This window comes from Sinocyclocheilus grahami, unplaced genomic scaffold (assembly GCF_001515645.1).
Source record: "Sinocyclocheilus grahami isolate Dianchi unplaced genomic scaffold, SAMN03320097.WGS_v1.1 scaffold311.1, whole genome shotgun sequence".
Taxonomy (NCBI): Eukaryota; Metazoa; Chordata; class Actinopteri; order Cypriniformes; family Cyprinidae; genus Sinocyclocheilus; species Sinocyclocheilus grahami.
Genome location: NW_015505490.1, coordinates 491,926 through 506,087, shown reverse-complemented (window position 1 = coordinate 506,087; position 14,162 = coordinate 491,926). Strand labels below are relative to the sequence as shown.

The 14,162-nt window shown below is 36.0% G+C and overlaps 1 protein-coding gene across 1 annotated transcript; it reads right to left on the bottom strand.

Annotated features, from left to right (window-relative positions):
• Positions 1–269: 269 nt before the first annotated feature.
• ttc12 (tetratricopeptide repeat domain 12) lies at positions 270–14,077 on the bottom strand. The gene is made up of 22 exons (XM_016293940.1): positions 14,040–14,077; positions 13,727–13,932; positions 13,408–13,562; positions 13,173–13,203; positions 12,871–12,948; positions 12,646–12,767; positions 12,463–12,522; positions 11,734–11,805; positions 11,554–11,614; positions 11,000–11,188; positions 8,961–9,030; positions 8,374–8,462; positions 7,491–7,659; positions 6,803–6,892; positions 6,020–6,083; positions 4,771–4,905; positions 4,430–4,522; positions 4,169–4,237; positions 3,473–3,574; positions 1,939–2,038; positions 1,597–1,822; positions 270–731 (listed from the first exon to the last, which is right to left on the bottom strand). The coding sequence occupies exons 1-22, from the start codon at positions 14,075–14,077 to the stop codon at positions 662–664; spliced, it is 2,289 nt and encodes a 762-aa protein (XP_016149426.1). The 3' UTR covers positions 270–661.
• Between the last annotated feature and the right edge of the window lie 85 nt (positions 14,078–14,162).

Below are 14,162 nucleotides of genomic sequence, written 5' to 3'. Positions count from 1 at the left end.
AAATGACAGAATTTTCATTTTTAGGTGAACTACCCCTTTGCTATCCCATTATACATGTTCTGGGACAAACCTCAAGTGTTGAGGTTCCATATTAGTCTGTTTGTGAAATCCTGTCCCAAACCCTGGATTACACTCAGACTCATATCTGCTAAACTCTTTTGAATTGTAACAATATTTCTTTTTTCTTATTACATCATCAAATATTTTCTTAAGCTATCAGGTCTGCAAAGATGAGAAGGCTTTAACCATAATTATCTTCAAATGCCGTTTTATTAACCTTTTTTATTTAACACATGAAAGCTAATATTAATCAATTTTTCAACAAACAGAAAGCAAAATGTAATCAAGACAACACACTCCCAAGTGAGTCATTTGGGATGAAAGGAAATTGAAATGTTTCGAATATCGTCCCAGGGCAACATGTTCTCTACAACAGCAGATAACAGAGTCACATGTCAGTGTGAATTCTCTCTAATTAAAACGAACACAGGAAACAGCTTCCTAATCAAGATAGGCCTTAAGGCATGACAGTAATTTGTGGCCTCACTTAAGATGAGCATCTTAAGCTGTAAAGCAAAGGACAGCAGTCATCTCTTTGTGTGTGTGTGCGGGTCCTGAGTTATGAGGTCATTTACTGAGGAACCGAATGAGTGGTAGTGGCTCACGTGATCAATCTTACACAGGAATGAAGGATTTCTAAACCATGGAGCTCCCTGAGTTTCTCCATGTGCCTGAAAAAATCAAAACAGAGATATATCAAACCAACAGAATTTGGTTCTTTTTCATTTTGACCACACAATGAACTCTGAACAGCCAAATATAAAACCAGAACTAAGAATATGAAATGCAGACAAGAGTCAGCCAGTTTGCTCTGCATACAAAGTAGGTTCATCGGTTATGTGTAATATTTTTGGCAGTGTCTGTACCCTCTACTGTTTTCTGTCTAAAATGTCCTTTTTAGGCTGCACTCTAATCTCAGAGGTTTGAAATCCCACTGTAAAGACTCATGCTCGGAGCAGCGTTACCTTTAAAAAGTTGAAAGCTCATCAAAGATGAATGCCGTAAGATTTTGTCTCCTCTTTGTTGGATTGTCTTTGTTAGATGCTGACTGGGAGAACAAGACACTTCAAGAACACCTAACTAACAGAGCTGCTACTTTTCTCAGACTTGAGCTTGTGGACACTTTATAAATTAAAGATGAAGGGGAAAAAACTCAATAGTTTTTAGGTCATTAAAAGTATAAAGGCCCAATTGGTAAATATTTAAAGAGACTTTCACATCTGTAAAAGTGCTCATTAACAGCCCAAACATGAGACAAGAATATAAACTAATTTCAAATTCAACAAACAAACATGTTTATATCTGAATCAGTTCATTTAGGATGCCTTGCTTATGTCCTTAAATTGTCGATCTGAGGTGTTTAAATTCATTATACATTCAAGAAGTTCATCATCTTGTTGAGGTTAATTATAGGGAGGCATTATCTTTTCACCTTCATGTTTCCCAAAGTATCACTGCTGTGTATAAGTACATCAGCATGAATGTTAATCAGTATAATACAGGTGACTGCAAAAGGCAAGTCAAACTTAATTATACCTGGGCTCTGTTTTGCACAGCTTCCCAAGAGTAATGGCTGCATTCTGCCGAATGGCTGCTCTTTTGCCGTCTCCAGCAGCATGGTGTAGCAGCAACTGAACACAGTCTGTGCCTAGGAGGCTACCAGCAGCTCCATCCACTTCTAAGCAATGGCCCATACACAAAGCTGCGTTCCCCACCACCAACTCGTCAATACTGCCCAGGAGTTTTCTCAAAGTGAGCAGCCCTGAATGAATAAATGTGCGTAGCACACACAAACTTTCACAAAGTCACCGTAAAGCCACAGAACTTAAGAAACGTTATTGAATCCAATCCTCTGCCTCCCTGACCCTCAGAACTCACATTTGTCAAGCTTTACCAGCTCTTCACAGGCCTGTGGGATTGAGGCAGTACAGAATGTCAGAGCTTTAATGGAGTATCTGGAGCTCATCTGTCCTCCTACCTGGCAGGACAGAAGGACAGACACACAAGCAAATTTCAGTTAAAGTTCTACGATTGCATCTGCAATACTCTCCTGAGAGAAAACAATATACCTGGTGACCAGAATACAAGAATTTTTAATGGTGTTAAACTCCTTATCCTGTAAAGCCTGACATTTTAAACAATATTTAGAAATAAATAATGAATATTCAAATATGTATTGCAATTACATTTTATGCATTATATTTGATACGGGATTTGGTTTGATATGATCAGGGTATTATGGGATTTACTGATCACATAAAAATAAATTTGTTTACTGTAAAAACTGTAAACATTTCTATTGATCTAATTTCATAAAGGCTTTTTGTTTTGGTTTGTGGTTGTGAAATACAGAGTTTCAATGGCACCAAATGATAGAGAGATTCATGATTTTTTCTAAATATTATTTAATATGCCAGGCTTTACAGGGTTAAAGCGTTTAACTTTGGGGGCCGCCACCATTACACATTGCTGTATTCTGGTGAACAAACAGACAGGTAAATAATAATAAATAATACAGTAAATAAAAAATGATAGCAAACAATGCCAAAAAAGGATGAACTAGGTTGTTTATTAATAATTATTATTATTTATATAAAAAAATCATTAAATCATGTAGCAAAATTATATATATGGTTTTAAATGGCTTTCAATGGCAACAAAGAATGAAAAATAAATAAATAATTTTCAAGGCAGATAATTGAACATATGGCTTTACATGACTTTCAATGGCAACAAAGGATGAAATAAATAAAAATAAACAAACAAACAAACATGGCCTTCAGGTCCAGCAAAGGATAAAACCAGGTCATAAATAAATATTTTAATGAATAAACATAGCAAAAATACAATTGTATTGTCTGCACACTGATGTAACTGCTCCATAAAAATAATTTATTGCAGCAACGTTTCGACCATCAGGTCTTCTTGTGCCTGACGAAGACCTGATGGTCGAAACATTGCCGTAATAAATAATTTTTATGGAGCAGTTACATCAGTGTGCGGACAATACGTTTATATTATAGTTATAGTTAGACTTTTTTTTGTCCTGCACCTGAGCCCTGTGTGGGTTTGTGGGATGTGCACAACTTTCTTACACTTTGGTTAATGAATAAACATACAAATAAATAAAGGTAGCTTTTAACCGCTTTCAATGGAAATGGACAAATGGGTTCTGGGCTGATTTAAGACCGTAAAAATGTATAATACACTGGTTATGAAATATACAGTAGTAAAAATGTAATGTGTCAGCAAGGTTCAACTGGGCTAAGATGGTCTTTTCAGTAGAGACTTTTCACCAATTTAATGTGAAGGGCATAATCCCTACCATCTTAAACATCTTTTGTCTAATTTAATTTGACTTTATTTTCTTACAGACACTATACTGAATTCTAAAACCTGATAGAGGCTCTACCTTCAGAATCTTCAGCAACTTCTTCACTATTCCATTTCGCACAACTTCTTGAGTGGCATCAGAAGACATCGGGAGGAGAACGCTCAGCAAACCTGCAGCTCTCTGAAGCCAAAACAAAACAAGATAACGTGTTTGATACCAAAACAGGATGGATAGGACATTTCAAAAGGATTGGGCTGTAGCTGTACTCCAATGTATTTTGTGGCAGCTTGTCAAAATTGCAGTTCAAGCGGTATCACAGCACTAAAAGTCCACCTCGAGGTGGAAGCATTCAGTTCCATTATATATAAAGGGAGACAAAGACAAAGTTCCTTCACCTTAATTGTACTCTGAGAAACAGCCTGACTGGAGAGATATGAGGCGCCAAGGCAGCAAAACCCAAGCAAGCAACCTAGAACCAACCTAAATTTACATAGTCAGAAATCCTTCTCTTGGGGATGTTAGCCATCTAAGCACATCTGTATATTTAAACTCTGAACTTCCATTTTTGATCCTGTAGAAGCCATGTGTATATGTTTTGTAGAGATGCTCTAGAGATGCTAATATGCTGGGCTCCACAACAACCCACATCCTGCAGGATGAACATTTCAGTAATTAATGTGCAGAAATCTACAGTTCAAACGTTCTGGCGGCTCCAGTCATCAGGGGTTGTGTTAAAAAGCTTGCTTTGGGCTTGCTAAAACGAATTCAACTCACTGTGATGACGCCCCCAAAGGAATCGCTCAGCAGGTCCAAGCACCTGCTGCTGGCCAGAACAGCGTGCTCCTGTATGTTAAAAGAGAGCCAAAAAAACATTCTCTTCCATTTTCCTTTGGTGTTTCAGACATGATTGCAACATATGGAGAGGAAAGGCGCTAACAGAACATTCTGCCTATCCAGGGCCCTTTGGCTACAAAAGTGCTTGATGTTTCGGATGAGGGCTGGCCTAGAGCCGCTGCATTAAACTTCCTGCTTTACCTGGACAACTTGAGAGGGATTTGAGGCTAAGTTGATCATCAAACCCAGGAGGGGATAGAGGACACTTCCACATTCACAGCCGATGCACTGCTTCTGCAACCAAAACAAAGCTTTATCTTGACAGTGCCGGAAATTAAATTCATGTCCTTTTGCAGTTTTAGCGTCTGTGGGAAATGGCTGTTTCACAGCTAATACAACAAGATAGCAAAAAAGGAGCTTAAAAACAAACCCTCGGAATCAAAATTCACAGCGCAAGACATCATACATAATTCAACAATGTTCAAGGACAGAGTATTTGGGAGCTTGGTTGTGATGTAAAAGGTTATTGTATCCAAGCCTACCATAGTTTGGAGAGAGCATCTCCAAAATTCGCTACGTCCTGCCAGCTTTTTACTGATGACATTATCCAGAGCCATGGTCCCGATCACAGAAATCACAGAAGCCAGTTTCTTATGGTCGGCTGTCATGATATTTGACTACAAGTGCATTGAAAAAAGAACATTAGTTGAAATGTGGACGATTTACCGTTCAATAGTTTGGGGTCGATTTATCAAAAGTGACAAGAATTTTATAATGTTACCTAAATTTCTATTTATAATAAATGCTTTAGTTTGAACTTTATATTCATCAAAGAACCCTGAAAAAATTTATCATGGTTTACACAAAAATATTAAGCAGCGCAACTGTTTTTAACATTGATAGTAATAAGAATTTTTTTAGCACCAAATCAGCATATTAGAATGATTTCTGAAGGATCATGTGAGACTGAAGTAATGGCTGCTAAAAAAATAAGCTTTGTCATCACAGCTATAAATGACATTTTAAAGTATATTACAATAGAAAAGTTATTTAAATTGTAATAATATAACACACTATTGCTGTTTTTACTTTATTTTTGTTCAAATAAATGCAGTCTTGGTGATCGACATCAGAATTTTTTTATTTATTTTACAGACCCCAATCTATTAAATGGTAGTGCAAGTTAATTATGTAAAGCTAATTATGTAATTAATAGGTATTTTAATAATTAAAATTATAATTATAAATACAGAATAGAACAAAGTTTGTGTGTGTACACCCTCCTCTTACCATTCATAATAAGATTTAATAAGCTCTCATCATACTAGTAAAAATGTGATAAGTACAATTACTAATCCTTTGATTTTATTGGATGTCTACATAGACTGTAATCTATGTTGCACTGAAATGCAACAACATATTTGCTTTCTCTGAAGACTGGGATCTTTTGCTGCCAAAAGACTAATTCGTTATTATTCTATCATGCAATATAGAAAAATAATACAATCAAAATTAAATAGACTCCTCAGCATGTAGGGTCTCAGTCCTAAAGATCATAATGAGAGTCTACATGTGCTACACTTTGAGTACCAACAGAATAAAGAAATTCAAATGCTAAAATCCATTAAGGATCTTTTATCAATAAGAAAAAACAATTAGAATTGTTTTGCTGAAAATATCTGAGATTCCAGACAATAAAGTATTATTGATTTGAATATTATACGCTATTATACTTTAGATTATTATAATTATTAAGAGGATGACTATGAATGATGTTTCATAATACATCACCAGCAGATGTTCAAGAGGAAGGGCAAACACTGCTGTGAAGTTCTCCCTTGACTGAATCCTAAATCTGAAAAAGACAAACAGCAACAACAAATTATTAAATAAAGAAACTAACTACTAACTAAAAAAGCTCAGCAGACTTAAATCCTCAGATAACCCTCTCGCAGTAATGCACAAAGAGCCAGAGGGGCAAAAGATAAAAAGGCGTTATAATGGAGTGGTCGCTGATCCAAGCAGAACTATACGGTTTCAAATCACACGTTGCTGACGCCCAGCGTACAACTCACGACAAGACCAATATGCCTACCCATCCTTATCTAGAAACAAGACAGCGGCTTGAATTCACTGAACACTTTTCATTGACTATCTATCAAACTGTTAAGCCATCCTCATTTCCTTCTGTGCATGAAGTGGCTGTTTTATCCTGTCTCCTGGTGTGCTCACCGAGAGCACCTTATTCTATCTGTAAGGTGGTGAATGACTAGAAACGGCGAGAGGCTGATCTCTTTCACAGAGATAAATGGAGGGATTTGTGAATGTGATGGATCGATTTGTCTTAAATGTGTTCACATTGCATTCTCAAGGGACCTGGGCTGTAGAGCTGAATGAATTTGAATGTGTCTCGATTTAATACGTGCGACTATGATCTAATGGACACTCAGGTGGGTCGTGCCCAAGATTTCATAAAAAGGGTCAGTTTCACTATCCCTCTTTCAGGCATTCATCAACTTCACATGAAAACAGGGCATGGTATATGGTAAGGTCAAATATATTGATTGTGCATACTTATTTTCTGCAGCCAAGTTCTCCAGCGCTGTAAGCGCCAATGCAGAGCTTATATCGCGGCAAACACAGCTCATCAGGTTCTCTGCTATTCTACAGGGGACAGATCGCATTCATTATAGGCTCATTAAAAGGACTTTAATAAAACATGCTATAACAGCAGGAAGTGTCTGCTTACTAGCTAATGAGATGAATCACAGATATCATAGGAACACCACACTTAAATCTATCTCCTGCTCTGCTTTCTAAAAAGCATAAAAGGTTGAGATAAAATTGACATCAAAGTGGGTTTAAATAAATATTAGTAAATATTATAAAAACAATATAAATATTTATTTATTAAACATACTTATATAATGAATTAATTATGCTGTTTAAATATTTAATTAAGCAATGCAAACAATTACTGTTCGTATAGAACATAAAACATTACATTTTAAGAGATTTTGTCAATATAAGCATGGAGCAATTAATGAAATGTAGATTTATTAGTATTATTAAGTATGCTCTACGTATATACTTTTTATCTTTAAAAGTATATTAGCAGTGTGGCATGCCAATCCATTTTGTTTCACATAATTAGTCATGTCTAAATGGCTCCTCATGTGTTATGTTGTAAATTATTATTTCACTGAGCATAATTTTGTAAACTACAATGCAATGCATTCAAAATGACACAAAAAATATATACTGGTTTGAATTCAGGTTGTCGATGAGCACGTCTCGTCCGTGCTGAGTTTGTGAGTACATGCTGAGCAATTCCAGGCTTTCCCTCTTTATTTCATGTACCGGTGATGCCAACAGCTGGACCATGTGTTCTCTAGTACCGGGACACTCCATCAATAGCTGTTGGTTCTGCTCTGGAAGGAACACAATTATAGAAAAGGTTTAATAAAGACAAATGCAGATTTAGTTGACCAGTTAATGAGATTATAACTGAAGGGCACAAACTACTTCCTAAAGAGACTTTTAATCAGAATCAGAATCAGAATCAGAATGAGCTTTATTGCCAGGTATGTTTACACATACGAGGAATTTGTTTTCGTGACAGAAGCTTCCACAGTGTAACAGAGTGACAGTGACAGAACAAAAAACACAGACCTGTTTGCTCTGTAGGCAAACTGAAGAGGATCCAGCAAGGATCCAGTGATGTCCTTCAGGTGGGCCAGCACCAGTTTTTCAAAAGACTTCATGACCACAGACGTTAGAGCCACAGGTCTGTAGTCATTAAGTCCAGTAATTTTGGGTTTCTTTGGGATGGGGATGATGGTGATAATGTGGGAGGCAATAACAATTTCACTGCTAGCAGGCAAAGAACAGGATAACTTGATATTGACTTGGATTTAGACAATTTTACAAATGCTCATTACTTTGAAAGAAGTCTGGGAAAGCAGAGCCAGATTAAATGGTGTCGATACATTTAAAGTTTTCCAAAGAGAGACTGTTTAAGAGTATTAAAAAGGAATGTGCAAATGGGATTGCTATTTTTTCCTCAGTAATAGCATCTTTCATTTTCAAGGTCTTTGAATAAGATTCATACATTCTGTACGCTCACATGCTGCATTTCATCTTACCATTTCCACTGCAAACTGTCCTCCATAGTTTGACGATGGACAAGCATAGATCAACCGCATATGGATCTTTTGAATTCTGTGAGAGACAGCTAAATGCAGAAGAGGAAAAAACTGAGATACAGTAAATACATTTCAGTCATGCATAGATAAAATGTTAAAGTGATAGTTCACCCAAAAACAGAATAATCTGCTTTTGCATCCTTTTTGAAGCTTGAAAGCTCCATTCCTCATTCAGCATAAATGCATGAAAAATAACAACCAGGCACATTCTTAAATTCCAACACATGACATGATGATACAGCAGAGCCAGATTACACATCTGTTGTTTAAATGCATTCAAATTAGTCAATTCATTTTAATAGCGTATTTGGTTGGAGCAAGACAACCGATAAGAGAGGAGAGAAAGTTAAGATGCAATCAATCATACGTGGACTATGCATGCACACTTTATGATACTACAGTAAGATCTTCCCATAATTAAAATTAAACACAACTTCTAGAGACCTTTACAACACATCAGCCATTTTCAAATGTGCAAAGTACATTCTGACCACAAACTGTCAGGTTCACTTCTTTAGCAACCTTACCTTCTTACAGTGTTATTGCCATTAATGATACTGAAGCCATTGTTTAATCTGAATAATGTCTGCCCTGTACCTGTGAGGGACACCAGATAAGGTCAGTGTTAGTAGGTGTGAAGTGAGAGCAATATATCAACACTACATCACAGTAGCCAGACTCAGACACACAATACACTCTGTTCAAGGACAAAAGAGAGTACAAGGAGAATAAACAAAAGCTCATCAAGAATAAGAGAGTGCTGCCTTATGTACACAAAGGCAGTGTTCATTCTGTGGAAATACTAGAAATTAGTTTACAAAGAGCTATTCAGGTATCTTACCTGCACAAAACATTTGGCAAAAAGCTTTCTGTCTTGGAGTGTTTTCAAGATTATGTTGCACAATGTGCAGACCTACATTTACCTTTGTAGAATACTTCTGACACTTTAAACAGTTTTTTAATAGAGGATATCTGCTGGAAAGGACTGCAGTACAGTATATAAAGTGGGAGGGAAGTCAAATTCAAAGTTAAACGTTTGATTTAGCATATAGTTTTTATCAAGTTACCTTGATATGAAGGTATGTTTATATCAATATGAAGTACAAAAAAAACAAAAACATGGTGCCTATATATTATATTTCAGTAGCTGTAAGTATTTGAGTCAAAAGTCATACTAAATAAATGTGTTTTCTCTAGCAATAGTTTTTTGGGTTTCTAGTTTGAAAAAAGTAAAAGAAAAGTGAAATATCAAAATAATTTTTGTAATATCTTTTGTGTAAACAAGTGAACACAATATCATCACAATTGTATACATTACTGTTCAAATGTTTTGAGCCAGTAAAAAGATGCATTTAATTGATCAAAAGTGATAGCAAAAACGTATAATCTTACAAAAATTACTTTTTTAAAATAAATGCTGTTCTTTTGAAATGTCTATTTATTAAAGAATCCTGAAAAATATGTATCAAGGTTTCCACAAAAATATCAATAAGCAACATCTTTTTTCAACATTGATAACAAAAAGAATGTTTCTTGCACCAAATCGGCATAGAATGATTTCTGAAGGATTATGTGGCACTGAAGACTGTAATTCAGCTTTGCCATCACAGAAATGAATTTAATTTTAAAATATATTAAAATAGAAAACAGAATATTAAATTCTATAATATTTCAAAATAATAGTGTTTTTAGAAGAGGCTTCTTTCATAAACACTAAAAAGTCTTACAGACCCAAACTTTTGAACGCTGGTGTACATTCAGACAGAAAAGAGTCAATTATATAATAAAGGTAGAATTTAATTTAATTAATTTAATTTTTGTGTGTGTGTTTGTCACATAAGGGCAGGTTGACATGTGTTATAAATGCATACAATGTATTACTAAACAACAGTTTGATACTTTGTGCAACCTTTTCTTTTTATTTCATTTTAAACATACTGTTACAATTTTGCTGTAGGCAGTACTTTAAGGTTTGTGTTCATACTGAAATTGAGTTTCAAACATAAACTCACCCTGAGAAATATTCACTAAGGGTAAAGGGAATTTTGAAAAATAATTTTACTTTTTTTGTGATTTGTGGCAACAAGCTCAGGTTGTCCCTTATATATAGTATATTTTATCAATCTAAATTGTCAAAAGGGGTTGCTGCACTGAACTGTGCAGTGATATATTGACACAGGATCAGAATTGAGCAAAAACAAACTGAAAGGTAATGCACGCATTCACTAACAAAGTCTAAAAGCCTTGAGCTTTTGCTTGTGATAGGACTGTCACTGTGTCTGTCCTCTGTGGCTGATCATGAGGATTAGTTTCCTCATCATGAACTGCAAATTAACCGCAGAGCAGAATCAATGAGCCCTCCGCACAAAATTCCTCACTTCTCTCCTCTCTGTATCGATCCCCAGTGCAAGAAATATCGCCCTGGTTGCTGGAACAACACTGGGTAAACCGAAGGCATATTTCACACAAATCTGAGGTTTAAGGCTGGCATAAACATTTGTTCATCCTACCAAAAAATTAAAAATTAAAATAAACAAAGGACTCTGAATTAATCATGTGAACTTACAGTCTTTAATAGCCTGTGAGAGCAGCTCCAATCCACCACAGTAGTAAAGATTGATCTCATTGGGTCTGTCGAGCTTCTTCAGCAGCTCTGGTACTTCCATGGCCTGCGCTGTTCCCTCCTGTAGCTCGTCCCAAGCTGCCTTTTCCTGGAGCGATGCCTTCTCTTCCAAATCCACTTGTCTCAGATAAGCTAGTGTAATGCAAGGTAATGTGATTGCTTCATGAACATATTTTGTTTTTTGCAAATTCATGTGGAAATATTCTATTAAAATGCATAGAACATTATTCCATGTGAAAAGTTCAAAATCTATTTAAATGAGCAACTAATGTTCTAAAAACTGCTGGTGTAAGCATGTGATGAGAAAGAGGGAACGTGTGAGAGAGACTCATGTAAAAATACAACTGAATTCAGTTTATTCTGAGAGACGCTTGACTAAAAGGTAAAGAGTGGATGCTAAAATAAAAACAATGCTAATCCTACTCTGTTGCTAATGCATGGATCTATAGTATATTATTGACCTTGCTTCATATCCTCACAGCATTTCTGGATCATACCTTTGACCATGGTCTCTCGCTGTGGCTCTATCTCCAAAATTTTTTGATAGCAAATCCTGGACTGAAAGCAAAGCAAAAGTAGCAGGATAAAAGGAGAGAGGTCAGATAAGGTGAGAAATATAAGTGTAATCCAGCTTTAGACTTGAAAGGACAGAAAGACTTCTATTGAACGATACTTACCTGTTTGAAATCCTTGAGTGCTAGGTGAGATTTTCCCATGTGTACATATGCTTTAATACACTTCTCATTACACTGTGAATGAAAGTTTTATATATTCATTGGCCACTTAAAAACAACAGAAAATTGCATTTATGTAATAAACTAGAATCAGTAATGTGATTTATTTTGTCCCAAGTTAGGGTAAATTATTACTTTACCCAATCTATTACAACTCTTCTATAATGAAAAAAATGTAACATCTCAATTAAAGCTCATTTTGATATCTTTTGGGGGGCATAAAAATATTTTTTTGTATTTATTTTTTGTACTTATTGTAAATATTACAATAACTTTGGTCTACCAACTCACAGTCATATGGTGTGACCAACATGCAGATGCACTGTCATTTTAAACTAGATTATTCTTTATCCTAGACACTCTTATTTGTCACTGACCCAATGGACAATATATTGGATTTTCCATTAGACCATAGGGATATATTTATTTATATATAAATAACTCTTATTTAACTTTCTAAAAGTTTTCCAAAAGCAAAAACTATTTGGAACATCTCAGAAGGAACTTCAACCCAATTTTCCAATGCGCTGCACAACTATCCAGTTCAATAGACACCGCACTATGTAGCCTGCTGTTCTCACCAGACAAGGTAGGATGAGAAACTCTCTGCTTCGGCTGACACTGAAAAATGAGAGGGCACTTCTCTGACCTCTTTCCCAGTGTTTTACTCACCCTCAGAGCCCACTCACAGTCACTGATGGCCTCTTTATATCTCTTCAACTTGATAAAGGCCTACATAATACATGAATGTAAGAGACAATAAAATCACAAGAGGAGCAGTCTCACAGGATTAGCAGTTATGATACTGACTTTTCAGATTATTGTACAAGAACTCGTTCTGAAACGTGGAAGTACCTGTGCTCTGTTTGTGTAGAGAGCCTGCATGTCACGCAGCTGCTCCAAGCCTTCAGTATAAAACCTAACAGCCGTTTCGTAGTCACCTTGAGTGAAAGCCTCATTCCCCTGCTCCCTTAACGCTGCGGGTCAAACGAGGACAGAGCAAATCTAGACGTCACAAACTGACAACACACACAGAAAACAGAAACTGCCCATTTCGCTCTTAGGCTTCAGCGTACCCACCATTGGCTTTTTCTTCCTTCATCTTTCTTCTCAGTCTTCTCTCCTCGGCATCTTTTTCTAATATCCTCAAGAAATTCTCTGACGAATCGAAGAGTGCAACAAACCGTTGCAAGATTTATAATAAAAAGACAAGAAGAGAAGATGAAGGTGAGCTAGTTTGTATTGATTTATCAATCATTTACAAGACGTCAAGGGCAGACATCCCAGTTTTATACTTGAAATCAAATTATTCATCAGAGACATAGAAGTCTTGTCAACTGCCGAACCAAGAACAGATAAGAGACTTCAAGACACAAACCTACCTGGATTTTGACTTGATTCATACTGGATGTTCTAAAAAGAGGAAAACAATTGTGTTACTGTAGTTAAACTTATTAACATTTGAAAAAATGCATGCTTTTTGAAATATTAGGTATTAATATAAAGCATGTAATAGTCACTTAATTTCATTTATTACTGATACTCATGAACTCTAACATTTGTGTTTTTACTCATTCATTCATATTATATTTCCAGTGCAGACTACAAATACTGTACCACTGGCCCGTTTTCAGATGAAGGATTTTTGTTCATAACAGTCTTATTGATTTTGGTTTTACACGGTTCCTTCTGCTCCAGGGATGAGATGAATTGATCTGCTTGCGAAGGCAGGCGCGACACAACGCTGGAATTTAACTCTTTTACCAGCTCATCTGCAATCAGAAAGCAACTCATTTATTTTTTTTTAACTCCCAAATTACACTTAGCTCACGATTCAAAGAAATGTGTGACACTGAAAGAGTCCCGTCCTGTCCGCACTAACGGCAGACGACGTTTTATAATCAAGAAACATAAGTTGTAAGCAAACGGCACTTACTCATTTGGTCAACATTCCTCAAAAACCTTTGGATATCGTCGTTATCTTGCAAAGTCATGCTTGAAAATGAGTTTACAAAGCCCACCGAAAGAGAAGTTCTAGCGAAGAGAAGCGAGGCAGTTTTGTTTGCGGAAGTGTACCCGTAACCATAGCAACAGCAGGCACGTGCAAGAGGAATTGTTTCTACTGCTAGTAGATACTTGTAACTACATCATCACGCGGTCAACATTCACAAATCTTTTTCATTTAAAACTTATTTTATTTGGTTGTATCCTGTGTTTTCTCTACAGCAAGCTGAATGACTCTGAAAAACATCACTATGCCCTTGTACAAGGACACAGCCACACTCATTCTTTCAGAAAACATAACTTTGAATTACTGATGAAATGTACTGTATAAAGTCAGAGCTCTAGTTTATGTTTGAAGGTTTATGGTA